Here is a 27,647-nt window from a genome sequence, read left to right as displayed (position 1 = left end):
CAGGGCTGGCCAAGGCATGTCATCTAAATAGAACAAATTGTGAGGGGTCTTTACAGAAACCGGGTCTGGTGGCCCCAGTACAACATTGAAATATTAATGTTTCTCCTTGCTTTATTTGTGTTTCTTTGTTTTCGGTGTCGTTAAGTAGTTGATTGCATGCTTTTTGTAGAAGGCGGAGGAAGTGAGCCCGCCTAATACACCATAATTTAATCGACCGCAAAAACCCACATAGCAGATAACGAAACGGCAAAAAGGTTAAGTGGAGTAAGCTTAATAAATCCCGGACTGACTTTTGGTGTGTACTTGCACCGTCTTCTCCCTTTACGAACCCTGTTGCGTAATAAGTGTGTGATATCAAAAGGGTGTAGACGCTATCGTTAATCGAAATTTTAAAAACAAAAGGTTGTTTTTCGCTTCGCAAAAGTCACGGTTGTGCGTGATGTGCACGTGTTTTAAGGCCGGAGGGAAATGGCAAGGGATGTTATGTCATAATAGTTAGCTGCTAGACTCGCCGCTAAGAACAAACCGATTTTGCAAACATCTGCAATCGCTCACAGCCTTCGTAACAATAGACATATTCAAAAGACTTTCAAGTCGCTAGGTCACGAAATTTTGAGCCGTATTAACCGGTAGCTTGGCCCCAAGTTGTTCGAAGGGTCCATAACGCTATCCTGGAAAAATTGCTATCATCGCGGATACATTTCTTTAAACCAGTCACAGAGAGAAGTAAAGTAAAACTCTTGCAATCTGTGATTACATTCGAAACTCAAGAGAAAAATTGCTCGAAATAGAGACAATGGGAAACACTGGTGGGTTTTTATCTGAACCCTTCGTAAACTCAAAGAGGGGAATCAAGATCTGCCAAGACGCCTCTGATTTAATAAATCTTAAATATAGGTAAAGCTAAAACTAGAACCAAATATAACAGAAGTACAATTTATAAATTTTATTTACATTTTCCACGAAAACTACATAATTTTTTTAAGGAATTTCTACAAAGAGATAGAATAGAAGTATCTGTTGAAAACGATGCCTTTTATCTTCACCCATCCCTCCCTAGAGAGGCCAATATGACCCTGAGTCAAACATCGCAGCCCTATGAAAGATCACGCTGAATCGCTGAATCGCTCACCCTCGTATAACGGGAAGTTCCTATTTCCAAAAGCGTTAAAACTTAACTCATCCTGTTTCCTGTTTCCTAATCAGGATAGGTACATAAAAACGACAACAAATAACAGACGAGGAGGGGGTGAGGCGAGAAAGGGAGGGAAGGAAGGTCACGGACTCTTCTCTATTTATTTCAGTCTCGCCCCAAGTCTCCACTGTCTTCTGTTTCTCTAAAACAATGAGAATTATTGAAGAGCATGTTTGAATAATGACCACAAACTAAGTAAAAATTATTCCTTTCCAATCTCAACCTAATTCTTTCATCGCCTTTTCTTGTGTCTCTTGGAATCTGATTCTTTCTTCTTGGAATTCGATTCTTTCTTCTTCTTCCGAGACGAATGCTTCTTCTTGTGCCTGGAAAACAAGGAGGACAAAATTTTATTGATACAAGTTTTAGGAGAATAGAGAAGAAAACATCTGTCGGTGGTTTTTAATTGTTTTTCAAAATCAATTCGGAAATGCATTGGTTTGCTCAGTTTTTCTGAGCTCTTAGCTCAGTGATTGGTCCAAAAATCCGTGCCACCCTCTCAACCAGTCACATGTACTGCTCAAACAAATCGTGATTTGATAACAAACGTTTTCACGCGCTTCGGCTGGTTCGCTTATGTTTACTCTGAGTCCAATTAGTTTGGGTGATACCATTGGTTTATTATTTACTGCTTTAAAATTTTTATTGTAAAGCACCTTAGAGCTCTAGAATAGGGCGCTAGAGAAATTTTTGTATCATTATTATTATTACTATTATTATTCCTTATTGGAAAAATTTTCAATAGAGTGTCAAAAGTAATTCGGGATTGCTTAGGTTCTGATTTACTTCGTTATGTGATTGGTCCAGAAAAGTCGCGCCACTTTCTCAAACAGTCCAATACAAAATTATAATCAATCGCGACTGTATCACTCTCGTTTTCCCGCCCTGCACGCAGTTTGCTCGTTTTTACTTCAAGTTCTCATTGGCTTCTCGTGATATTTTCTTTGTTATGATTGGCTGTTGTGTTTGCTTTCCTTTTGGTTTTACGACGCTCAGTATTCAGAGTTGTAATTTCTTTGGTTTTAGTTTACGACAGTTGATAGAAATCTGCTGTTTATTGGTTGTTCATAAGTTCAAACCTGAAAGTAAGGAAGCACAGCTTTGGACTTGCACAAACATGGCCAAATAACGCGCATTACATAAACTGAGTCTGACATGAAAAACATGTGCGTTCAGCCATTATGTTTTGTACTGTAAGACTGGAATAACTATCTTAGCTCTCCGTCATAATCGTTATCGGCGAAAATTTTCGATTGCTCGTTGGTAATGCGCAAACAAATGTGTTAAGTAAAGATGAGACTGATCTTGGCAGTAAGGAAAACTGCTGAAGCGGTAGTGAAAATCAAGCCTGAAAAATATAATCAAGCGTGTACGGGAGTTGAACCCATCACCTCTGTGATACCGGTGCAGTCCTCTAACAAATGTGTTAACACACCTTTTCTTCTTACGATCATCGTCCGAGGAGTCTTCAGAAGACTCCGGAGATTCTTCGGAAGAATCTTCCGAACTTGAACTATCTGTAAAGAAGAGAGAGACGTTAAGTTACGTTATGCTAAACGAAAAAAGTCGAGAAGTCGTAAGACGAGACTCAGAGGAACCTTTCCCACGAACCTTCACTGTCGCTGTCGTCAGAAGAATCCGAATCGCTATCGCTCTCACCAGGCCTCTGCTGGGACATGATCATTTTAGGAGCGTTCTTCAAATGCTCTCTCAGTTCGTCTCTAAAATAAATGCACAAAAAGAATCTGACTTGAGTATTCACTCTTTGTTATGTCACCCATCTTTCTTATCCTCACAGCTGCAATCACTGAGATAGCTTGGGAGAATTCACGAAAGTTGTGCAAACCCCAAGACCGATTCTAACCTCCGCCCTTGGATTGAACAAATTTCCCCAAATTCATCGTGTTTACAAGAAGTTCTGTGACAATTGAAAAATTCCTCTATTTGTAGATATAAAATGCTACGTACGTGATACCACCAAGACCAATTGAGGTGAAGAAATTGATTGAAAACCGAGTGTTGCGTGGATTGTCGCGGGGAAAGATTCCTTCAAAATATTGTGCCAGAAACCTAAGAAGCAAGAACAAAATATTGTTAAGACAAAGTCGAAAGAAGGTCAGATAGCCCCACTGATATCGAACAATATACTTGGAGAGTACGTTGTAGTAGTTTTCACTTTGTAAACGAGCTTCAGCTGGGCGAGTGAACTTACCATAGCAAAAGTTACATCATAACACATTCAGGAACGTAGCTAGGTTTTCCAGAAGGAGGTGTCGGGGAAGGGGAGGGGAGGGGGGAGGTAAGTTATGAGTTTCCGCGCGCCGCACTTTTAGTAGTTTATACCGCTGATCTTCTTTTGTTTCAGTGGATTCGTCTTCATAACGCAAGAAAGACTGGCAAATGGAGCATCTAAAAAGATTTATGCCATGAAAATTCTTCGGATACGCGCGTATTCTCAAACATGAAGTAAACAATTTGTATGTTATCAAACTAGAAAATACATCCAGCATTTTTCGTTTGAGTGTCGTGGACCCAAAACCAAAGCAATTACGACGGCCAATCTGAGGGAACTCAAAGTAAAAACAAGGACACAACATGAAGCGCGCGAAATCAAGTCGTGAGTAATTTTAGTTCGGCGACTGATTGGTTGAGGGAGCGGCGCGAGTTTTCTGATCCAATCACAGAGCGAAGTAAAGCAAAACCAGGGAAATCCCAGATGACTATCGACACTCACCTGAAAATTACTGTAAATTTCAATAAAAACTTGTCAGTACTTACGGATCTTTCAGGCGCTCGTTGAGTTTTGGAAGACCCAAGTATTCGGCTAACTCTTGGAACAGAATCTTGATAAAAACACGGCTGCAAATATGGAATAAAGAAAACGAAGTGAGTGGAGAATTATTATGCATGGAAATTGATACACTTAAATAAAAGTTATTCTCGTAATAGACTTCGAGCAGGTCCTCACTAGGGACCTTTAGCAAACCACGACGGCGACGGCAACGAGGACGTGGCAAAAAAAAAAAAGATCCAATGAGCAGAACAATAGCTCAGCACGTGCGTTTTAACACTGTGTGCATTTCTTAGCCGTCTTCTGCAAAATAACAACGTGAAATCATCAAAATTTGCGTGGTCCGAGAAAGAAAACCCGACTGCAGATTATTTCAAGTTTTCATTTGGAACTCAATGCCGCTCTCATACGTTATGCTGAGGTTAACTTGCGGCGCCATTAGAGATGGTAAACACATCCAGTCATTCGCGAAATTCCAACTAAAAATATGTATGTATTCATTTTGAAATCGACGTCTTCCTTGGCGTTGCCGTCCTAACTGCTAAAGGTTCCTATTATAAGCGCTTCGGCGCGAGCGTTTTTTCGCCCGCCTGAAAGTATTAAGCCCGGAACAAAGCGAGCCAGCGAGAGGTCTGTAAGGGGTCTGGCACTACTGGTACCAGATCCCTGACAAACCTCTCCCCGACTCATATCAAACCTTCTGTGGGCGGAGAAACACGCGTCTTTCAGCGCTAATAATAATGCGCGGGCGAATCTCATAACCAAACTGTAACGTACCTTGAGGAGGTGGTTTCGTCTTCATTCAGTTTGATACAGTCTAGCACCTACACAGAGGTAAGAAAAGGGATCATTAAATCGAATTTTCCCTGGTGTGGATGTTATTTAGTTTGAAAATATTCACTACGCCGGCCAGAATTAATCCCTTCGCGTATGCGTGACGTTTGACCGTTGCGTCGGTCCTCACGAGGGATTTTTAAAGCCAGATCCCTTGCAGACCTCTCGCCGGCTCGAATTTTGTTGTAAGTCATACACCTGTTAGTGCGGACACAACATCACTACCTTAAAACCGCACTTCTCTTAAATCGTTTCATTCTAGCGGTCTTACCGTCCAAGGGATGGCATCAGTGAAAAGAAGATGAGCGAAGAACTTGGCCACGTTCCTGAGTTTGTTCGTCTCAAGGCGATGGATTGTTTCGTACTGAGAAATAAACACATGGAAAAGTTCATCGTTTGTTATCTGTCAATCTTCACCATCCTCGGTTCTCTGTGGTTTTTTCTTCTCCTCTACACTTTCCTTCCCCATTTAGTTATTTTTTTCCTTCTCGTTTTACAATTTCCCTCCCCCTATCGTTAATTTTAGACTTGAAAGAAAACTTCTAGAGACACCGACGTACAGCTGCTTTAAGCTTTTGTTTCCAAAGATCTAAAAAGCAAAATATTCCTAACCAGGGAAAGGAAAGTTTTGAAATCCATAAGTTTGGAAATGTAATTATCAGCATTCTGAGCATCTGCTCGCTGGCTAAAAAGACAGCAGATCCCTGCAACAAACAACTGACCATGCGTTCCTTTGTTAGATAGTACCCGAGAATATGATTCTTTAACCAAACAATATCCCCAACTTGATAATTTTCTCAAGGTCATCATCTGTCCTTTTGACAGTGTAACAAAGTTTATGTACAAGAATTTACATCCTCTCCTTGGAGAAAAACGATTGAGAATTGAAAGATTTTATATAAAAACTCACTTGTTCCTGAAAAGCCTTGAGATACTCCTCCATGTACTCTTTATTAAGCTGGCAGAACCGCTAAAAAGAAATGTTAAAGGTTAAATGGCTAATGAAAGTGAAGTCTTGCACAGGGGCTGTGTTCCCCTCGCTCTCACCCATACTACTTTACACCCCAGGGTGGATTGAGGCATTGTGACAGCAGAGAACCTTACCCAAGTAAACAACACAATGATCCCTCGCCAGGGCAAGAACCCAGGCCTTCCCGTCCGGAGTCCATAGCGTGCTAATCAAAGCACTTCTGCCGTTAAGTCTCTGATCGAAAAATATTCCACGGCAAAGATTCCAAACGAAGAGAAGAAAAACAAATAATTTGTACCGCTTACAAGTCACTAACCTGGGCCAGGAGACCAAAGAATTTCTCATAAGATCTTTGTTGAGAACAGCAATCGATGACCATTGTACAGAACTCAGACTGTGAAAGAAGTAATACAATTATTTATGAAACTTCACCTCAATAACATTCTAAAGTATGAAGTAAGGAAACTTTGTAAGGGATGAGTTGATTCCAACAAAAAAGAAAAGGAAGATAATAGTAATATTACTGATAATTATGATATAATAAAAATAATGAATCTACCGAACAACGAAACATAACAGCAGGTGGAGCATGGGGCATAAAATCAACAGAACACACTAATAGCAATTTTTTGGATTGAAAAAGATAGGAACCAGCTCAAAAGCTTCCAGCATTTCTCCAAGCCTCTAATAACTTACCATTTGTTCTGGTTTAATTTGCATCTTCAGCAGTTTGTGGGCACATTCCTCATAATCCAAACTACAATCACCCAAATAAAATACATCAATTAGGCATGAAAAAAGATAAAGAATTGCTATACTATTGTCACGAATCAAATGACACCTGTGTGGTCTCCATTTTGTGACAACACTAAGAATTCACTACTTTGTAGATGCAAAAGATCACTTTTTCTAAGGAAAAAGTGATTGCCTTGAAATGGGAAAAAGATATCCAACATACACATCCCTATTGTTTTGTATGTAAGAATTAAATATTAATTTCCCCCAACACTGTGGATCAAGATCCTTGAAAAGTTATTTGAGTGTCTCAATTCTTTATTCTTAATCCTTGATTCTCTTGCTCCTTGCTTCTCAATCCCCATGCCTTGATCCTCTGTAATCAAAAATGATGTTTGCCACCATGAAAGTTTTACTTTAAACTACAGTCAAAAGAGTGTACCTGGACTGAATGGTGAGGTATATCGTTCTTCTCAAAGCTACAAGATTTGTTTCAGTGTGATCAATAATCTCCATTTTTTTGTCATCTACAAAGAAGAAAAAACATAACTGTTGTCAGAGGAAGAATCAAAGCTTGCCATCTCTGACATCTATTTAGCTACAACAGGAAACATATGCATGAAACAGTCAGTTTGGTCTTGGTTTGAAGCCACAAACAGTATACATCCCATAGTGCTCTAAGGACAAACTGTAACTTCTCTCTTTAAAGTTAACAAAATGAAGTTGGACTATACCTTGGCCCTCGCCTTCATCATCATCGTCGTCGTCATCATCATCATCATCATCATCTCCATCAGAAGAATCACCTGAGTCTCCTTCTCCAAGAATATCTAAATTATAATTAAAATGATATAAAGTTAGCAACAACATGAAATATATCAGAATGTTGTGAAAATTATAATTCATCTAACATACAACCGTTCCAAATTTACCCACCTCTTCTGATTTCTTTGTATTTCTCTTCATTTTCCAAGAAATTTGGATCAAGCTTGAAGACATCTGATGAAAAGATGCATAGAAGTAAATAAATTTTCCACAATTGTCAGAAATACAATGTTCTGAAAAACACTAGTTCATTAAATGTCACTTGACAGAAGACCTACTTAAAATGTCCTCTGGATTTGATGCTTCCTCCAGCCGCAATAAATGAGTGATTTGATCTTCCTCTTCAACAAGGTCAAGTTCATCAGGTACAGCAACATGATCCTAAAAAAACCCATACATTTAACATTGTTTTAATCAATTAATAATATGAATATTTAATAAATACTTACAATTGCTTAAAAATTCTCTCTATGATTATTTCTCTAGGAGCTCACATTTTCTTCTGGATTTAAATTTTTCAAAACTGTGAAAACCTAAATCTACAGAAAAAATTTGAGCCACAGGACATCTTTCAAAGTGTACCATAATGTATATACCTACCTTAAATCCATCCTTTCTTACAGCAAAAATCACTTCAATCATGTACTGAACTCGCTTGTCAATCTCTGCATTGTGAAGAATGTTCCGCAGCCTCTCAAACACAGCTGTGAGTCAAATGAAAGGACAATTAGCCCAAAAAATATTACCATATGAAAGTTCTATAAACTAAACAATATCGGCATGATTTGGAAGATCTTTTGTGCTAATCAGAAGCTGTTAGGGAGCAGTCACAGTATCAATGAGCTTAGAAGGTAAATATACCCATAAATTTGTCAATGAAATTTGTTGCAACTGTTTAACCCTTTAACTCTCAAGATCTAATTGTTACTTCTCCCTTCTAGTTGCTACACAGTTTGTTGTATGTTGGTTACAAGAATTTGGTGTTAGGTCAAGATGACAACTTCTACCTGATAAGTTTGAGTATTCTCATTACCTGTTTGCCAGATAATGTATGGATATTATCAGGAGAAGTTAATAATAATCACCTCTAGGAGTTAAAAGGTTAAGGGATTATGCTTCTAAGAAACAGTGGTGCTGCACTGGTGGGGGTATTACAAGGTTTTATTAACCCTTTACACCCTAACATCAGCATGCAGATTCTCCTCACTGTCTTCTAGATATTTCCTAATGTTCTGAAAAGGAGAATTTGTTTCACAATCAAGAGCTTCTCTGGTTGGTGATCATTTTCTTTATTCTCGTGACCTTAACCTGTGATTTTGGGGAGATATTGTAAGGAGAAATTAGATGCTTGTCACTCTTAGGGGTCAAAGGGTTAACTGATGACGATGATGATGATGATGATGATGATGATGATGATGATGATGATGATGATGTAAATCAGCCAACCATTAAGAGTTTCAAAAGCTGGCATTTGGATCACAAGCCCTTTGTCAGACAAACCTACCATGAACACCCCTGGAAGATACTTCAGTTAATTTCATTCCAACTTCTTTCAGGAACCCAATCTAGAGAACAAAAAATATAAAACACAGTATCACTTAGTGTTTAATTTCACAAGATGTGGAAGAAACTAATTAAAGTTAAATACTCACTGCAACTTCAACACTATCATCTGTGGGTTTGTGTAACAATAATGTCAGGATCTCCAAAGCTAAAATCTCATGGGCCTGGAAAAGAAAGGGTCACGCTAGTCAGATACTGTAACTTGATGAGCAAAATGATAAAACACTTCTAAGAAGACTCTGTACTTTATAGATAAATATCACATATAGAATTTAATCAACATGATTATTGTTCAGTGAGAAAAACTTTTATTATCTAACTGCACTAAGTAGAAGACAAATAACATGTGAATCACTTTTCCTGCCTTATAAGAAATTCGCATAAAATAAAGTAGTTGCTAATAAATGACTTTTAGGATATTTTGGGGTTTAGTATTACTGATTATTTTCACTTGTTGCTCGCATTTCAACTCACCCTATGGGCTCATGAAAATAAGACAATTTGTAAAATACTCAGTGATACTACACACCAAATGTCTAATAAGATATATATATATATATACTAACCACTTGTTGATTGACCAAATGAGCTATGAACCTTGTGGATGATAAGCACACAGCCTGAGGAACGAAAAAGAAGAGACTTTATCAGGCCCTCGTGACAGTTTGGTGATGTTAAACTTGGGCTAATACTCATGGCATCATTTTGTAACTTCTATGCAGGTGAGGATAACACTCAAGCTTCAGTAAGGCTACTGGAATCACATTGTTCCAAGCTGTGACTGGAACAGTGACAGTTAGGTGATGTTAAACTTGAGTTAATACTAGTGGCATCATTTTGCAACTTCTACCCACGTAAGGAACACACTCAAGCTTCACTAAGGCTACCAGAATCACGTTGCTCCAAGCTGTGACTGTTCCAGTCACCATGGCAAGTACAAATTCATATTTAAATACATTATATTTGTCATGAACACCTGAAATTTATCAACTGAAGATTGTCTACCTTGTCATTTCTTCTGTAAGCTCTCCTAAACTGCAGCACCAGCCGACGCAAAAGAAGTTCACCATTTTTAGGAAACTGAAAACAAGTAAAAGGATATTTTTTAATTCATTGTAACATTAACATGCAATACATAAAATACATTTTTGTTGGACTAAGAAGCTAACTTATTAAACAAAAATTACCACAAATATTACTTACAACTGCATTACAATAACTTTCAAAACTCTTCAAAAAAGATTCTATGCTGATTTGACTCGCTATATTTTTTCCCTAACGATGCTTTTTTGGCCCAAAGGTTTCAATGAACTCAAAGATAAACAAACCAAAGAAACAACAGACATTCTCTGCTATTATTGCAACATTTGTTTTTGCTCAGTTTCCCAACAGTTTATATACATTCAGCATGGAAAAAACAGATGATTTTCTAAGGAATTCTTTTGTCACACTTACATGTAAACTATGTGATTCATGAATGTACTGTACCTTTGTGTTCAAGATGGCTACAAGAGCAGCATAAACATGGGTGAACGTTGGTGACGCTGCCTGTGCTCTGATAATCGATTGACAAAGGACACCCCTACAACAGGATGTAAAATGGTTAGGAACTCATTACATGTGAAAATCATCAGCTGCACGGTGCCATAACCATGTTTGACTGAGCACTGCATATTTTACTCATCTCTAAAAGTCCCACAAGACAGATAAATAGCATTTATGTAATAATCTCGACTCAAATGAATTCTGATTGGTTGTTACTTAAGATCTATTGGAAGACAGATGCATTAGATGATGTCACCATACACAATTTTTGCTTCTTTGGCTAACCCTTTCACCCCTGAGAGTGACTAACATCTAATTTCTCCTTAGAAAATTGCCCCTCAATGAAGCAGTAAGGTCATGAGAATAAAAGAAATGATCACCAACTAAAGAAATTCTTGATTCTTAAACAAATTCTCCTTGTCAGCACCTTTGGAAATGTATAGAAAACATTATGGAGAATATGCATATTGATGTCAGGTTGTAAAGGGTTAAGTATAATAAATCAGATGGAGTCCATGTTATCTTGGGTCTGTACAGTCATAGATCACTGAAGACAACAAAATATGGTAAGAACATCACTGACACACTCTGCTATACTTCAATGCGCCAGTTTTTTGTTCTTACCAAATTTTGACATCTCCTGTGATCTATTATAGTGCAGATGCATAACAACATGGAATCTACCAGTATTTGTGAAAAAGCACACACTGTTGTCATACCTTCCTCTCACAATGTTCTCTTGAAAAAGCTCTCGTACAATGTTGCCAATGTTTGATGTGTTAACCTAGGTAGGAAAAGGTGAAATATATGTTTCCACATGCCCAGATGTATACCAAAAAGACTAATATATACCACTACTATAACTAATATCATTATACGGGATGCCACAGACAGACCACATCTAAAATTTGCTCAAATTTTGTTCTAATTGTAGTCTTTTATAATTTTGCTTCTGTTTATCACTGAAGTTAACCCTTTAACCCCTAAGAGTGATTAGAATCTAATTTCTCCCTACAATATCACCCCTGAATCACACATTAAGGTCAGAAGAATATCTAAAATGATCACCAGCCAAAGAAACTCTTGATTATTGAACAAATTCTCCCTGTCAACACTTTGGGAAATACATAGAGAACAGTATGGAGAATATGTATACTGATGTTATCGTGTACAGGGTTAAGCCCAGTTGGCTGGGGTTGCTAGTTGGTTGGGTGACTGGACATACATGTAATATCCTGAGTTGTTGACTTTTTTTTACTTGTCTTCATTTTGCAATTTCATTCCTGTACTTTGGAGAGTGAATTTACAATTTTCCGCCTGTAACCAGTCAGAATTATAGGTAACTACCAATACATCCCTTATTAACACATCCAGGTGTCCTGTTATTAAAGAAACTGCTCTATTGTTAAGAGACTTGACAAAATGATCAGCTCTGTACCTTGTTAACAAGACCATTGATACTTTTCTTCAGAGCTTCCCAGCTGATACGCTGATAGGCTTCACTGTAAATAACACGACATATGGTTAGATCCAATTTATGGCTACTTTCCGTGAAAATAAAACAACATTTAACTCAATTTTCATTTCGTATGTAAAGCTGATTGATGATATGGTAGTTTGTCAGAATATTGTCAAGCTATTTTTTTACACTTCAACTTGAAAAAGAATACAAATTATATTTATTAAGCATGTGAAGATTAACCATAAGAACAAAAGAGGTAATAATAAATCACAAAAAGATCTGGGATGGCTTATGATGAAGAAATTGACTTTTTATCTCTTACATATAAAAAGGCTTGTTTGGAATTATCATGTTTGATTTTGTGAGCATTTCACAAAAATTATTATCAAAAAGCCTGCATAAACCTGTGTTGCTAAACTGGGTAAAAACACTCTTATATATGCTATAATATTAAAACTTCAAATTGAAACTTGATGTGATTTGCTCACATATCTGTAGTCACTAGAAGGAAAACCTAAGAAATACCAGGTAAGTATTCCAAGAAATTTTTACCTGGAAATAAAGAAAATCTAGTTTTTAGCCTCAAAAATTGGGGGTCAACTTATACACAGGTAAATACGGTGTCAAGGAAGATTGCACTTGGCAAAGTCCAAAACAATTAGGCTTCTTAATTCTTGAATATGAACAAAAAGACTACATAAATCCTTCAACTTGCCGTCAATAAAAGCATTGAAGAATCAACCATAAAAGGCTTCAATTATGAAGAAAAAAAGAGTGAATTCTGACTTCATTTCTATGTATGAACAAACCTGCTCTTATCTTCAATACCTTCCTGCATCATTTTGAGTCTTGCTGGTGGAATGTAAGCTCCCCCTTCAAAGAAAATTTAAAGAAATCATCATAGTGTTCATGCCATCAAGCTTATTATGGAAACATTATTATAATAAGCAACTATTGGATGAGGTTGAGCATGATATAATAATAATAGTAATAATAATAATAATAATAATAATAATAATAACAATAATAACAATAATAATAATGGTATGCTTGGTACAGTAAGGAAGGGGATGGTGGAAAACATAAAGAAAATATCACAAGCAGCTATTGTGACAGAGATTCAAAAGATCTACATGCTGGGATCTGCACAAGTCCTCAGAAAGGTGCTTAGTGTTTGAACAGAATGATTGACTAGGTACATGGTTTGTGCCAGCTGATGCACAAAAAGAACACCAGCAAAGACTGTGATAGAAGAGATAATAATAACAATTATAATAATAATAATAATAATGAAGGATTTCTATAGCGCCATATTCATTGGCTCCCATTCCTTTGTAACACTTCGCAGTGGACTTTGACCAGACTGCATTGAACAGTTTACAATTTTTTAAGAAAATTTTGCAGATGCCCCTAATTTCAGAATCACAGCCAGACCACAACAACAGGAACTACACGTACATGTATGTTCCCTACTCTTATGAAAAAAACCAAGGCCTGAGTTCTCTACTGAAGCCATAGGCTGAGGCAGACAACAAAGACATGTGATTTGAGGTTTCAAAAAGTTGAGAACACTACATAGACAAGGGGCTTAGAAACTAGGCAGAATTAAACTCAACAAGATAAATGCAATATCCATGTAGATATTAAGTTTTACCATGTCAGCCTCACACATCATTGCATAATTATCTTGACCAATCAGATTTTCACTGTATATGCATTAATATATACACTACAGGTGAATAATGCTTTTCAGGTACTCTGATTAACTGGTTCACAAATGATTAGTTAGCAATATTCACCTCTGAGCAGTGGAAGAGACAAAATCACATGCCAACAATTTAACTTCTGACCATCTTTGGTATAATGACAGAATTAATTAAAACTAATTTCTACTGTTAGTCACCTCCACTTTGGTAAATAATTATTCATCACATTGAAAATCCAGCACCAAAAACTGTCACTTGTGTCAAAGCCCAAAGTGGTATTGACAGTGTGCATGTACATGGCAGGGTGTGAAATTAATTCTTTTTTCTGATAGCCACTTGGCTCCTAAATTCTTCAAAGTGGTAGCCAATTAAAAAAAAGTTGGTCGCCATTTTCAAAGACAAACAAAATCTTTCTTTACGCTGTCAGCGTTCTAGATAGACCCTCCAAAATTAAGTTAGGGAAAAGATCTTTAACATGCTACAAAGTGGACACTAGGATGGATGATATACAACCTTAAAGCTCATCTAAATCCAAGATGGCATCTAGTTATCGATCGAGATGCATGTACTACTTTTTGGAAACAAACTTAGCGAGGAAGTTTGCCAAGGATTTATCATTGCAAATCTTTTTAATTCACTATATCTCTTGGTAAGGTTATGATGAAATGTTCTAGTTGCCAATTTGGCAACTAACTTTCAGGATTTGGTCACCAAAGTGAAAAATTTAGTTGCATTGGCGCCTGTATTAGGCACAATTTCACGCCCTGCATGATGGAAGAAGTGACATCGGCATAAAAATTCATTCCAGAATAAGTTGATGAACCCTTTGACTTGTAGGAATAACTACCATCTATTTTTTCCTTACAATATCACCTCTGAATCAAACAATAAGATCAAAAGAATAAAAGTGAAATCATCACCAACTAAAGAAGCCTTTGATTGCCAAACAAGTTCTCCTTCTTAGCACCTTAGGAAATGTATAGAGAGTAGTAGGGAGAATATCTATACTGATCTTGAGAAAAAAGTGTTAAGAAACATAGTCCTGAGAGAATAAATGACAAGTCTCATTTTCAAATATACTGCACATTAAAGTACAATTTACCTGTTCTTGTCAGGAGTGGATTATCTGTATTTGCCTTCTTTCGTACAACCTTTTCTGGCTCTTCAGTCTTCTCTGTTGATCCTTCTTGTTCTGGCTGTTCTCTTCTCTCATCATATTTACCTTTTTTCTCGACTGGATTGCGATTGTCATACCTCTCATCATCTGAAGGTGTATCTTGCCTTCTTCTGTCAGATCTACGTTCTTGCCTTTTTCGCCGATCTGCACGCCAGCCACCATTATCACCATCATCATCATCACTGCGACGTCTTCGATTGTCATGTCTTTCTCGCTCCTTATATCGTTCTGAGTCATATTTCTTTCTTTCTTTCCTCCGCTGAGATCTTGTGTCATTGTCACTATCACTTTGTTGCAGTCTTCCGTGGTATTCCTTTTCATCCTCATCATCATCATCACTCCTGCGTATGTTCTCTTTATCCTCATTAGCTTTCCTTCTACAAAACAAGAAAATACATGAAGTCAGGCCTTCTGATGGTAGAGAAAGACAATGTCCTCTCTTTAATCCTGTGACCCTCACTGCTTCAGCTTATTCAGATTTCCAAGGTATAATCGGATTAAGAATATCATTAATCCCTCTCCACCAGTTCCCACTGCATTGCAGGATACCCTCCCCCCCCCCCTCCTCTCATATCTCCTATTTTTCTGCATTACCCAGACAGTTTGGTGGGCTGGTGCAAATGATGTGGGGTCATACCTTTTTCTGTGCCTGAAAATGAGGGGCTGCATAAAATTCTGCAGCCATTTCTGAAGTCATGCTTTTTGTGCACTCAATTCTCCTTTCTACACAAGAAAACAGCACTGAAGGGACCGACAAACAACTCTTAAGGGGAGGGGGGCACATTTTTTATGCAATGGCAAGAACAGGGTCAATGGAAATTAGGAAGACAAAAATGAAAATTTATCAGTACTGCAGCATAGACCTGTGGTTTATTTTCTCCATTACATATTATTTTGTCAATAGAAAGAAGAGAAAACACAACCAACGTCGTTTGAACTCTTTTAGATTCAAACCTTCCCAGAATGAATTCAAACTACATTATAAATGAGTGCATACTACACCTCGAACGTTACAGGCAAACGTGCTTTGATAAGTTAAAACAATTTTCCAGTTCACCCACAGCATCCATCATATCGATCTAGATCTTACAGTAATAAGTAATTGATTTGTTTCTGTACTCAGATCGTTTAAATTATCACTGAGTTACTAAATACATAAAATGATCGGTCATCATAAACTTCACGTACCTTCCTTCAATCGGTGATCTCGATCGAGACCGCGATCTCGTTACCCTCGTGCTTGGAGAATTCGAATGCTTTACAGTCTTCCCACCGAAACAAAAAGAGAATAATTTTCATCAGACACGATTTATTCAAAAAATACCTGCAACCTTTACAAGCGATCGAACATATTCCTCAACTAATCTTCCAACTTCATTTACTCACCTGAACTACGCTGCGTATTCTTGACTTTTCAACCTCTGCCATTATGACCAAAAGTTGCACAAAGGTTCCAAAAAGGACGTTATAATAGATTCATATGAAAAAAGAGAGATCTTTGTGTTGTGTGTTACCACATATTCGTGGCTAACATTCACTATTCAGACGTTACCTTAACTAGAGAACGCTTTTTGCTATGCGACCGAGCCTCACGTTTGGACCGAGTAAAGACTGAAAAAGACTAAAGAGGTAGCAAAAGCATCTGGCTGAAGCTTCACGCGACCGTGTAGTCGCGCGCGTTACATTACGTGGAATTTGCATGATGTGGTCAAGCAAAGCTGCTTCGAAAGAGGTCATGCAAACCAGAAATAACAGATAAAAAAATTTTAACTTTTGAAAAGAGTATCCCATAGCCTATGACTTATTCGTTCAAACCTTCCGTGCGTTAATCAGGAGAAGTTCCTGCAAAACTCCATTTTCTAATTTAAATGCCCTCGACCGCCAATGCCCTGATTAGTTCTCACTTGGCCCTGAGCGGTGAGGAGAATTGCTTATGAGGTCTCGAAAGGAATTTGCCACTCTACAGGATGTTGTTTTCGGAGATTTAAGTCTAAAAGTGGAAATATAATTTCTGAGTGTGAATGAAGTTTATAAAGGATGGCAGTTCTGAACTACATTCTTCACATGACCACAACGATGATCAACAATGATCAACAATTTCATTTTGCATAAAAGGAAAAAGAAACAAGAGGAAGCAAATAAACATCCTTAAAAATTGCTTACCTGGACCTAGCATTTCACAGACAAAATATCTCATTAAAATCTCTCAACTTTTGATTACTTTTTTTTAGATTTTATAAATTTGAAGCCGGCCTGGCTGGTGGGGAATTTGAACGAGGAGTGAAAAGTCTTTCTATCGGAATACGAGTGCTACATCTATATAATTATATGAAGGTGTCTAAGGTAAATAACTTATTATATGTATAAAATTAACGATGCTCTTTTTTTAGGAGATTAAAAAAAAATCGCGTCGATTTATCGTCTCAATTTACGTCGATGTTTATTTAAATCACACTATGTTATATCATTGCTTTACAGCACCTTTATTTCAATAACAAAACCTTGTCTGCTAAGAGCTCCACTATTAAAGCCTCGAAGTCACCAGCTGACATTTCTTCTTTAAGAATTAATTTCTAAATGTCTTTCGACTGTCCTATTGCCTACTGCGTTTCCCTTAATGACTGACTCCTTCACTCCTTTCCGGTAAAATTTCCGCACAGCCCCATACTACATTATGCATTCAGTTCTTGGATAGAGAAAACAACGACAAAACAATACATTACCCTTAGGAAAACAGATTTGTTTTACAATGGTATGGGGCTGTGCGGAAATTTACCCAAATTTTCGAAAACAACGGGCCGTGGAAATTTTAGGAGGAAAGGAAGGTAAATTTCAGCACAGCCCCATACCATTGTAAAACAAATCTGTTTTCCCAAGGGCAATGTATTGTTTTGTCGTTGTTTTCTCTATCCAAGAACTGAATGCATAATGTAGTATGGGGCTGTGCGGAAATTTTACCAGTCACAGTGCTGATTTCACCTTTAAAAAAAAAAAATTGGTGAGGCATTTAAACATAATTTTTGCCCCATGGGGAAGGGAATTTGAATGTGCAAATTAGCAAAAGTTCTTATCACTGGGAGGGAGGGAGGGGTTGCCCCTGGGTGTGCGGGATGTTGAAGTTTTCGATGCATGTCATACTTCTCCTGCTTAAAAAACAAATAATTCCAGTTTTTCACACAGGCGAGGGAATGGGAAATGGTACCAGAAAACCAAACAGGTATCGCATGTTTCATTTCATGCTATTTATTCGTAGTGTGTAGTACATTTTCTAATGAATACTTAATATATAGAGTACAATATGCATTTTCTGTGTAAAGTCTGTGAAGCTCACACAATCCTTTACAGTACGTAGAATATAATGAATGTTGCGCTATGTTTAGTTACAATGACATTACTATTTACTACTAACAGCTAGCTACACACAAAACCCCTCACATGTGTAACACACTACCATTTCCCACCTCTAAACTTAAGCCTTTGACTCGCAGGAGTGATTTAAAAGTAATTTCTCCTTAAAATAACCATGCATTACCCGTCAAACAGGTAATGAGAATACTTAAAATTATCAGGTAGAAGTTCTTATCTTAATATAAGACCAAATTCTGGTTACTCATTTACAGGAAAGTTTGTAGCAGCTAGAGGGGAGAATGAACAATGAGATACTGAAACTGTTCATAGAGTACCGGAAATTATAACAATTTTTGACACTCTAACCCCAAAAAATATGAATAAAGATGACATATAAAAGAATATCTTTATCCACTTAAACAAGTGAAGTGTTAAAAATTCCTGTGAAGGATAAAACTGGCCTTTAACCCTTAAACTCCCAAGAACTCATTAGTAATTCTCCTTACTGTCTGCTAAATGATTCTCATCATGCAAGTTTGGAGAATTTGGCATCAGTTCAATTAGTAATCTTATAATTGATATTTTTCTCTATTCTCATCACTTGTCTGCATGATATTGAAGAGATATAATAAGGAGAAATTCTGTCTTGATCACTCATTGGAATCAAAGGGTTAAGAGCTACCCATGGTGTTTTATCTATTTTAAGTTACTTATACTTTAACTCTAATACTTCAGAAGCAATCATTGCAAAAGCAATCATTTTTCAGTTATGACAATGTAGGTCTCTTTGATTGGCTTTGCATACAGTAATAAAAAAGATTTAACACCATTCTGCTATTATTTCCATGAAAGGTTAAGAAACCTCAGATTCCAAAACCAAAAACATTTACCCAGTTCATGATTGAATAACATGTTACAATTCCCAATAACTCTAAGATATGTCTGTCTTCAATATGAAGATAACAGTCAAGTAAAGTCATAATGTGACTTACACTCATTAACAAACTGTAGGAGAATCTTTGCTGCAGTTATTGTTTACATAACAGTCTGAAGCAAAACTCTCTCTTTGCTAAAGATACGATGCAAATGGCTGCATCACTATTTGTCTCCCTTGAAAATTTCAGCCCGAATTTCACAAGATTTCTGTGTGTAATCTTAATCAATCCTTGCCATTCTTGGACATCCTAGATCCTTTTTTATTTATTTGTACCTCAGTGGTATCCCTTTACCCAAGTAAATCATTACTTCAAGGTTTTAATTTATTTTAAATGATAGGCAATCTTCAATGGTGCTTAAATTGAATCCAATTCTATGATATAACCCCTTTGCCACCCCCCCGATCCAAAATCAATTCTCCTTACTGTCTCCCACAAATGTCTCACAAATTTGATATTAAATCCAACCAAATCTTCCAGTTACAATATTTTTTTTTTTCACATCACCTTTCTGCTTGATAATGTATGGATATTGTACTCAGAAAATACTCATTAGTCACACCCAAGAATAAAAGGGTTGACGGCTAGGAAACTATATGATTTATTGTCACTTAAATTTGGGCTTAATAGCAGTCTTGTAAAAAAAGAGTTTGTAAGAAGTAATTGTCAGAGACAATTTCCCTCTTGCTAAAAAAAACAATGGCCCTGTGCACAACTGTTTTTAAAAAACAGGCCATTTCTGAGCTTCAAGAGCCCTCATTTGAAAATGAGCCCTGTGCAAAGCCTTCATTGTGAAAACGACTTAAATTTGCCTAACAATAAAAGGTCATTATCCCAACAAAGGTTATGCAACAAGCCTCACCTTGAAACAGAGGCTTGGGTCTTTTCTGAAATGGTCTGTTTGATAAAATCTTCTTTTATGAACCTTAAAAAGGAATGAAATTAAATACTTTGACTTGTCAAGGTGTTATTGATTTTGAGAACTTAGAGTTTGGCTAATATTCTATTGATATTCAAATTCTTAAGCATTCTTAATGTTCCATATATTGACCATCACAAAAAACAATAAAAAAAAATGTGAATTCAAATCATAGATTGAACCAAGTACAGTATTCTCCTTTTCAGGTTTTAACCCATAAAATTTACCTGCTGTTGTACTTCTTGTTACAGCCTATGGTATTCTGGAAGATAACACATTTAAAAGGATTGCTCCAAACACTTGAGGTGTACATTCAAACTAACTGCCAATATTTCAAGTGCCACAGAAATAACACTTAAGGTTTTTTTTTTCCTGTTTTCCAAGTAGGTCATCACACTGAGGGAGTAATTTTTACTCTAACTTGAAAATAGTAAAACTTTCACCAAAAACATTTCAAATAAAAGTTATAACTTCCCTTCAGAAGCACTGTAGTACACATAAAAAACTCCTTATTCCATTAAAAAATATAAAATTCAGTTCTCAAATGATGCTGTATTGTTACAACTTGACAACAATTACTCTGTGCTATACTTTAAAAGGTTAATAATAAATGAAACAAATTAAAAGTAAGGGATGGTATGAGATCGCTAAAATGAAAAGCTGTGATAAAATATTCTCTCTGGTGTGATAGTCTTTGCGCTGACTTAAATTTCTTATAAATAATAGAAACTAGTAAAAAAGAAAAAGAATTCCAAAAACATCAGAAAGCAAAGTTCATCCCTGTACTGCTTTAGCACCTTAAAATTTATTGTTGAAGGTGATACCACACTCTGTTTTTTCTTATTAATTACTCACAAGCAAGTTTACAAGCCACAAGTTCTAAGCAACAAATTTTTGATATTCTAGCCTGAAAAATTGGAATGCAATGAATGAAAAAAATTGGAATGCAATACCACATGCAATTTTTAGCACTTGACTTGAGACCATTCATTTGATTGAAAAAAAAAAAGTTGAAAAAATCAATTAAATTATGACAGTAACTTTCAAACCATGCAAATTGTTCACCTTGCCTCAAAACAACATCTCAAAATCTAATTGAAGATGCAAAGAAAACATTTGTACTTCAGCAAAGTGCACTTTAGGCGACAAATCCAAGTGCATTTCTAATGGAGACTGTTTCTGTCTCTAAGCACAAAGATGGAATTGTGATCAACAATTCAAAAAAGGGACAGTGAAACCTATTTTAAGCTGACATTCCCAAGACTCTTGGTAGATTCCGCTCAATACTGGGTGTTCTGTCAATGCAAAGTTAATAGTTTAAACCCAAATAGCACAATGTAAATAATGTAAAACCTATCAACTCTGGCTGCTTAGGGCAGATGAAACACAGCTCTAAGTAACCAAAATTGAAGACTTTTCTCTAGGTTTTTCCAAAACAATTATTTTCATCTTTAAGACTTACAATCATTGGTAAAGTCACTTGGCCTTTATAAATTAAGGTTTTCAGTCACTTGCATTAAAAGAAAAATTCTCTGACCTCCTAAATAAAGCAGTTTGGCATAGTAAGCTGCATCAATTTAGCCGCCTTAAAATAAAAAAATAAAAAAACAACAACAACCAGCAATGCACTAAGTACTTGCTGCAGCTTGAAAAAGAACCTCTTTACCATATGTTTCATTTTTCAGAGATGAATTTGCAAATTTTTTTTTTGTTCTATGCCAAAAATTCAAGATTCCACACTTTCCCTAACCAGTCAACCTTTTCACACCCAATCCATTCTTCACCCTTCACCAAACATTTCTTGCCCTATTGGATCAAACAATTTGATGCAAAATCAAATGAAATCCCCTTTTTTAATTCTCAAATTGCCTTAATGCACAAAAATGTATGGATATTGTAAGGAGAAATTCATTTTCGATCACACCCTGAAGTGAAGAGGGTGAATGGTTTGAGTCCAGGAGAGGTAACCAATTGCAAAGTTTAATGGCCCAGGTAAGGGAAATCCTTTGAAAGACTGATACCCATGTCTGTAAATGCCATTTCAACAGCCTGAAAGGAATTCGTTCCATAGCGCCAGAGCAGAAAGAAAGGGGAAGGGGGACAACATCCCCCCCAAGCCTAGATTTAGGGGGGCCTCAGCCCTCCCTCTGCCCCCATGTTTCAGTCCCCTGTGATATTTTTGGCACAGCATAAAATTTGTTTGAAAAATATTCAGTCTTGTACTCTTTCCAAATCATTTCATCAGGATCATGCTTGACCAAATTGAATGTGGTAGGACTAATTTCCTTTGAATAGCTCTGGCACATGTTCAAGAAGTGAAAATCAGTATATCTTTTTGGGAAAATTTGAGTAGGGGTATGTACTTGGCTTGGTATACAGGCCAAGCCCCTCAACACTTCAAAGTGCTCTGCCACCTCTGCATCACCAGATTCAAGTGACAAAGATATAAGCAAATTAATTTGACTTAGATGGTCATAACAGTTTAGGTTGCAGTAACTAATGTTACCGACAACAGTCACTTTCAGAACTACTCTTACCAGGACCATCAGAGTACTGCATGCAATAAAAAAAAATTTCCAACATGGAAGTCAGTACATACCAAATATAACTGAGAACAGTACTCTTGTCCTGCTTCCTCCTACTGCTGTGTACACCCGACATCTCTGACTGGACCAGAGGCTGGTCTGGAAATGTCAATGTTGACCTCATAGTGGTACAGTGCCCTGTAGCAGACCCATTTGTCAGGAATGTTCTGATTGGATACTTTAACAGCAATCACTGTGGTATCCGAAACTAGTACATAGGCCACATCATACTCAAGCTCTGCAGTGGGTTTGAAGTTTTCTGGGTATTCCATTCCAGGAGGCAGATCTAGAACACACGTGAGTGTTTGTGGTGCATCCGCTGGAATTCTGCTGTGGATGAAAGGTAGTTGATCAATTCTCCACACCACAGATGCATATTCTGGTTCATACTTTGCTTTGCCAAGTGACACAGCAATGGAACACTTAGAATTCCTCAGTCTGCTCTTAATTCCTGCAGCTCGGTTCCCCTTACTGGATTTGATGGACTTCTCGCCTCTAAACGCCTTTGTTGTTCTAAAAAGAGGTACCCAAGTTTCTGGAATGGGAAATCTAAAAATCACATTGTTTCGAATGTACTTCGCCATCTTTGCTTCCTGACACACTTGGATTTCTACTTTGAGTTCAACTCTTTGCTCACTATGGACATTCAACACAGTCTTTAACAGAAGAGGTAAAGGCTTGTGATGGTCAACTGGAAATCGCATGAGCTCAAAAGTACATGCATCTAATGGATGAAATGTAATAGCATGTGATTGTTCAAAAGTTGTGACATTGACACACTTATGAAAATCACAACGACGCAGTTTCACCCAATGATGAACCCTCTGAGGTTTTTCCTCGGATTGTAGACGAGCTTCCTCTCGTTCTCTTAGAACAATATCATTTAGAACTAACTGACATTCAGGATCACCTGTAAGAAAAGCACGAAACTTGACTAAAACTTTTGAATTCTTCTTTAGAATGGTACCATCACCAGATGATAGAACATTTGTGACATCTTCAATATCAACAAACACTTCATCATGACGGTATGTTATTCCTCTGTCTCTGTAAGATGGAAGAAGACGAAGAGAGTTGTTGAAAGATTCAAGAAGTTCTCTGATGACTTTGTGACTTGGAGATGCCACTTTAATGATGGGTGTTCCTTGTGCCACATGTTCAACAGTGCCACGATGACGTAGGCTTCTAGTTTCTGAGTACTTAACATACTCTAACTTAACTGCATGAACTTTAGCTCCATGTTCAAAGGACTGCAACTTTGGTGTCGTGAACACAAAATATGCTTGTAGAGGAATCTCTCTGAAGGGTGCTGATAATTCATACTCCTCAAAAATCTGTAAGGTGGTACCCTCTAACTTTATAACCACTGGCTTCCACTCACGAGATCCAATTTTCCGTTTCTTGTCAGGGAAGCGGAGAAGCATAGACCATGAGCCACTTGTGGTCAATGACCTCTCCTCGTGCAGTGGCTCTTCACAAACTTGGGCAGGCTGCTGAGTTTTACTAACTGGTACTTTAGATCTTACATCAACTTGATCTTGAGCAACCACTGCCTGGTTGTTGTCAACTGGTGTTGAGTTACTGAGAGGACACACACCATGGGGAATGTTCAAATCAGCTGTGGGTGGTAAACCAGCCTCTTGTAGACTACCCTCAGCGACCAACATTTTTTTCACACCAGTAAGAGGTGTTGAAGAAGAAATTGGACCTTGACCTGATATAGAATAAGGGCTTGAAGAAACAACAGCGGTAGCATCAGCCTGGAATGGATTTGAATTACTTGGCGTAGCAGGCTTGAAAGGATTGGTTGTTGATGAAGGAGGTAGCGTTGTGAATGGATTTGGGCTTCTCGATGTTGAAAGACTGAATTGGCTCTTACTACTAACATCCAACTCTAAAGGGTCTAAATTCTGACCTACCGGGATGTTGGAATCACCAAACGTGACCCACGAGTGAGAAGCGGACGATGTTTGAACAACGCTTGAGTTCGATTGCAGCACTGACTTACTGTTGCTAGACTCATCGAACTGTATCCACGATTTACTCGCAAGTAAATCCAATTCGGCCGAGGTAAACGACACGGGAGGAATTACTGAAGCCGTTTGGTCTGAACTTTTTCCATTCGACTCCTTTTCTACTCGTAAAACGGTAGAGGTTGATGTATGTTTTGTGTCATTAACAGCTAAATCGCCTTTCCGAAGATCGTTTTCAACAGGACGCTTCGCCGTTTCTAAGTTACCATGTTCGTTCCCACTTACACTTGTTTTGCCCGCCTGGTTTTCTTTGGAATTCCCTTCCTCACCAAAACTGACCCATTCAGTTCCTTTTAGATGGTTTGTGATTGAGGTATCGCTGGGTCGGGGCTCCTGTGAACTGCCTGAAGACAAGGGAAGGGCGCCATTGTCGTTAGGTGAAGCTTGGTTGACAATAGGAACAGCTGATCGCATAGCGCTCGTAGATAAAGAATTCAAATTCGAAGCTAAACCTTCTCCATTTTTTTATGATTAAATGATGCAGAGTGAACCTCAAAGGTACCAGGGTCGGTTACGGTAGGCAAATTGGAGATAATATTTGTGGTTACTGCGGCTTGGGAATCAAAAGCCGCCATGTTCGGGGTTGTCCTGGGTGTGTTTATATTCGAGTTTTTCTGTTTTTCGTCGATCGATAACTCTTCAGATTTGCTTTCAACTCCATCTGTGTGCAATTCTTTATCACGACTATCCTCAAAGGTGGTCCATTTTGCTGAAGAAATAACCTTTTCTCCGGCAAGCGGTTCGTCGACAGCTGAAAAGCGTGATTCGCTTTCTCCGTTCAGCACAATACCATCTGCCGAGCGCTCCGATAAATCGTTTGATTGAATGAAATTTTTTTCGGTAGACAGTTCACCTGTATTCGATATTAGAGAAGATTCGCGATTACCTAACGCGTTATCTAATCCCTGATCGCTCGTTTCCAGACGATTCGAGGAATCAACTACAGGTTCAAGATTAAATTGTTCTATCGCGCTAGGCGATGTCTCCAAATGTTGTGATTTCTCATCTAAATTCTCCTTAAAGTCAGTTCCTGTGAGGCTCTTCTCACCATTAAGTGAAGAATTACCGGGTTGTCTGAGAGCTTTAGGATCGCTAATTAATGCACTGTTGTCAGAAAGATTTTCTTCCTTCACACCAGAGGAAATATCGTGACAAATATGGTTGTTAATCTTGCCATTCTCTCCCTCGAAATTCTCCCATGAAGCGCGGTTTACTGATTCAGGCGGAGCCCCACTGTTTTCGTCCATTGTGTCACGCTACATAGCAAACATCAACATCAGCTTATCATTTAAGATTCAACATCAACCATCCAGAAGAAAAACAACCAAGGAAGTGCGTGGAAAGCGCGAACTTGTTAGGAGCATGATATCGAGGCATTCAAAAAAAAAAATTGTTTCCCCTCCCCACTCCCTGAGAGTCTAGCTGGGGACCGCACTTGAACACAATATTCTTGCTCTTTTTTTTTATTCCAGTTTTCCGCAGTCTCGAATATACTTAGAACCTTTAATTGTAGCTTTACTCCTTTTTATTTGTTTTGAGTCAAGGTCGAAGTGACTTTTTAAAGAAGAAAGGAAAACTTAAATAGACAAATACTTTTAGTAACCCTTCAAGAACCATCCCTATCTGGGAGAGGAGCTTCATCGGAGCTCCGCTCAAAGGCAAAGGGAAATCTCCGTGATGCTACTCATTTTTCCTGTAGCATCTATGGAAACTTATTCTATTCATAACTCACAACAAAATGGCTTCATGAGTTTTTTTTTCTCTCTTTTTTTTAGCGGTTTCGAGGAGAAAATGTCACAAAGATAATCACATGATCCTAAACTGTTTCATTGCTTCAACGATACCGCTGATGACCTGTCAATTAATTCCATTTGTTGTACGATAGGGCAATTAATCTTGATCCACTCAAATCAGATTGCGGTCTGTGGGGCAGTGAAATTCATGACTTTGTATTAATGTAATGTGCCGAAAGCTCGTAGAAACTTTTGGTAACACAGACAATTAGGCGCTTAACTTCGAATTTACAGTGTGGTGTATTCTGATTGTTAATACCCTGAAATCAAGGCATATCGCAAGAACTGGAGAGAATTTAGCAACACATCATTTAGCACGATTTTCCTGATGCAGATGATACATCTCCTTCAATGATCATGGATCATAAAATAAATTAGTTCATTAGCATCTTTTATCAATTCAAAATATATTTCTAACATGAAATCGAGAAAAGCTGGGTGGTAAATATGATTTCTTTCTTTCAAACAAAGGTGACTTAAACTAATGAAAAAATTTTAAAAAAATGGTTTTCTATTTCGCTGTTTAGGTCATATTGATGGACTTGTCTTTGGGAGCAATCGACTCAAATTGAAAATATATTTATCATAAAAATTACTCAAATCAGGAAGCTAGAAAAAACAAAGAACACTCTAGATTTTTTGACAACCGGTAGTGAAATGTCGCTTGAAGTGGGAGATAAGAAAAATAGTCATCGCATCAAAACTAAACTTTCCTCTAAAAAAGAAGATAAGTTAAAAAAAAGAAAAAACTTGTCATAAAAGTCATGCCAGCATTAAAATCGCTTACTATCCCTAACTTTCTTCAATAATTCAAGAAGCATCGCTAACGGTAATTTTTAAAGGTTGACAATAAACACCTGCTGAAATGAATGGTGAAAACAAAATCTGCAGATGTTTCCCAAGTCTTTTCTTTGTATCTGATCAAGATATAAATTCTCTAAACTCGTTGCTGCGTTTTTTTTTTATTTTGGTTTCAAGAGTTCGGCGTTTCATCGCGAACACGTTTTCCTTTTGTGTTGCACTTATTGTTTGGCTTACTGAATAAAATTATTATGATAACAAAAAGATATGTGAAGCCAGTTCTTTCGCAGTGGGGAGAGAAATCTAACTGAATACAAGTTTTTTTTTCGCCTTCCTTTTCATCTTAAGAGTGTTCTTTTTCAGTTTCTGCATTTCCTGCATTAATATTTGTTACTTTTTTAAAATAATTTTCATCGGTTTCGCCCAGATT

The 27,647-nt window shown here is 37.4% G+C and overlaps 2 protein-coding genes across 2 annotated transcripts; both read right to left on the bottom strand.

Annotated features, from left to right (window-relative positions):
• Positions 1-922: 922 nt before the first annotated feature.
• LOC131799017 (pre-mRNA-splicing factor CWC22 homolog) lies at positions 923-16,363 on the bottom strand. The gene is made up of 26 exons (XM_059116679.2): positions 16,190-16,363; positions 15,992-16,068; positions 14,729-15,180; positions 12,730-12,793; positions 11,897-11,960; positions 11,178-11,242; positions 10,402-10,495; positions 9,919-9,993; positions 9,480-9,533; positions 9,003-9,077; positions 8,855-8,915; positions 7,951-8,054; positions 7,629-7,731; positions 7,462-7,524; positions 7,260-7,355; positions 6,968-7,052; positions 6,487-6,547; positions 6,107-6,184; positions 5,731-5,790; positions 5,092-5,184; positions 4,764-4,810; positions 3,974-4,054; positions 3,164-3,265; positions 2,807-2,916; positions 2,631-2,712; positions 923-1,521 (listed from the first exon to the last, which is right to left on the bottom strand). The coding sequence occupies exons 1-26, from the start codon at positions 16,229-16,231 to the stop codon at positions 1,428-1,430; spliced, it is 2,382 nt and encodes a 793-aa protein (XP_058972662.2). The 5' UTR covers positions 16,232-16,363; the 3' UTR covers positions 923-1,427.
• Positions 16,364-18,030: 1,667 nt separating this feature from the next.
• Positions 18,031-25,972, bottom strand: LOC131799041 (stonin-2). Its single transcript, XM_066160259.1, is given in 3 exon segments — positions 18,031-21,300; positions 22,605-25,084; positions 25,087-25,972. Coding segments are annotated over 2 exon segments (3,225 nt in total). The 5' UTR covers positions 25,871-25,972; the 3' UTR covers positions 18,031-21,300; positions 22,605-22,643.
• Positions 25,973-27,647: the final 1,675 nt, after the last annotated feature.

Source organism: Pocillopora verrucosa, chromosome 13, assembly GCF_036669915.1.
Source record: "Pocillopora verrucosa isolate sample1 chromosome 13, ASM3666991v2, whole genome shotgun sequence".
Classification (NCBI taxonomy): Eukaryota; Metazoa; Cnidaria; class Anthozoa; order Scleractinia; family Pocilloporidae; genus Pocillopora; species Pocillopora verrucosa.
Note: the sequence above shows the minus strand (reverse complement) of the source record. Positions and strands in the feature narration are given on the sequence as shown.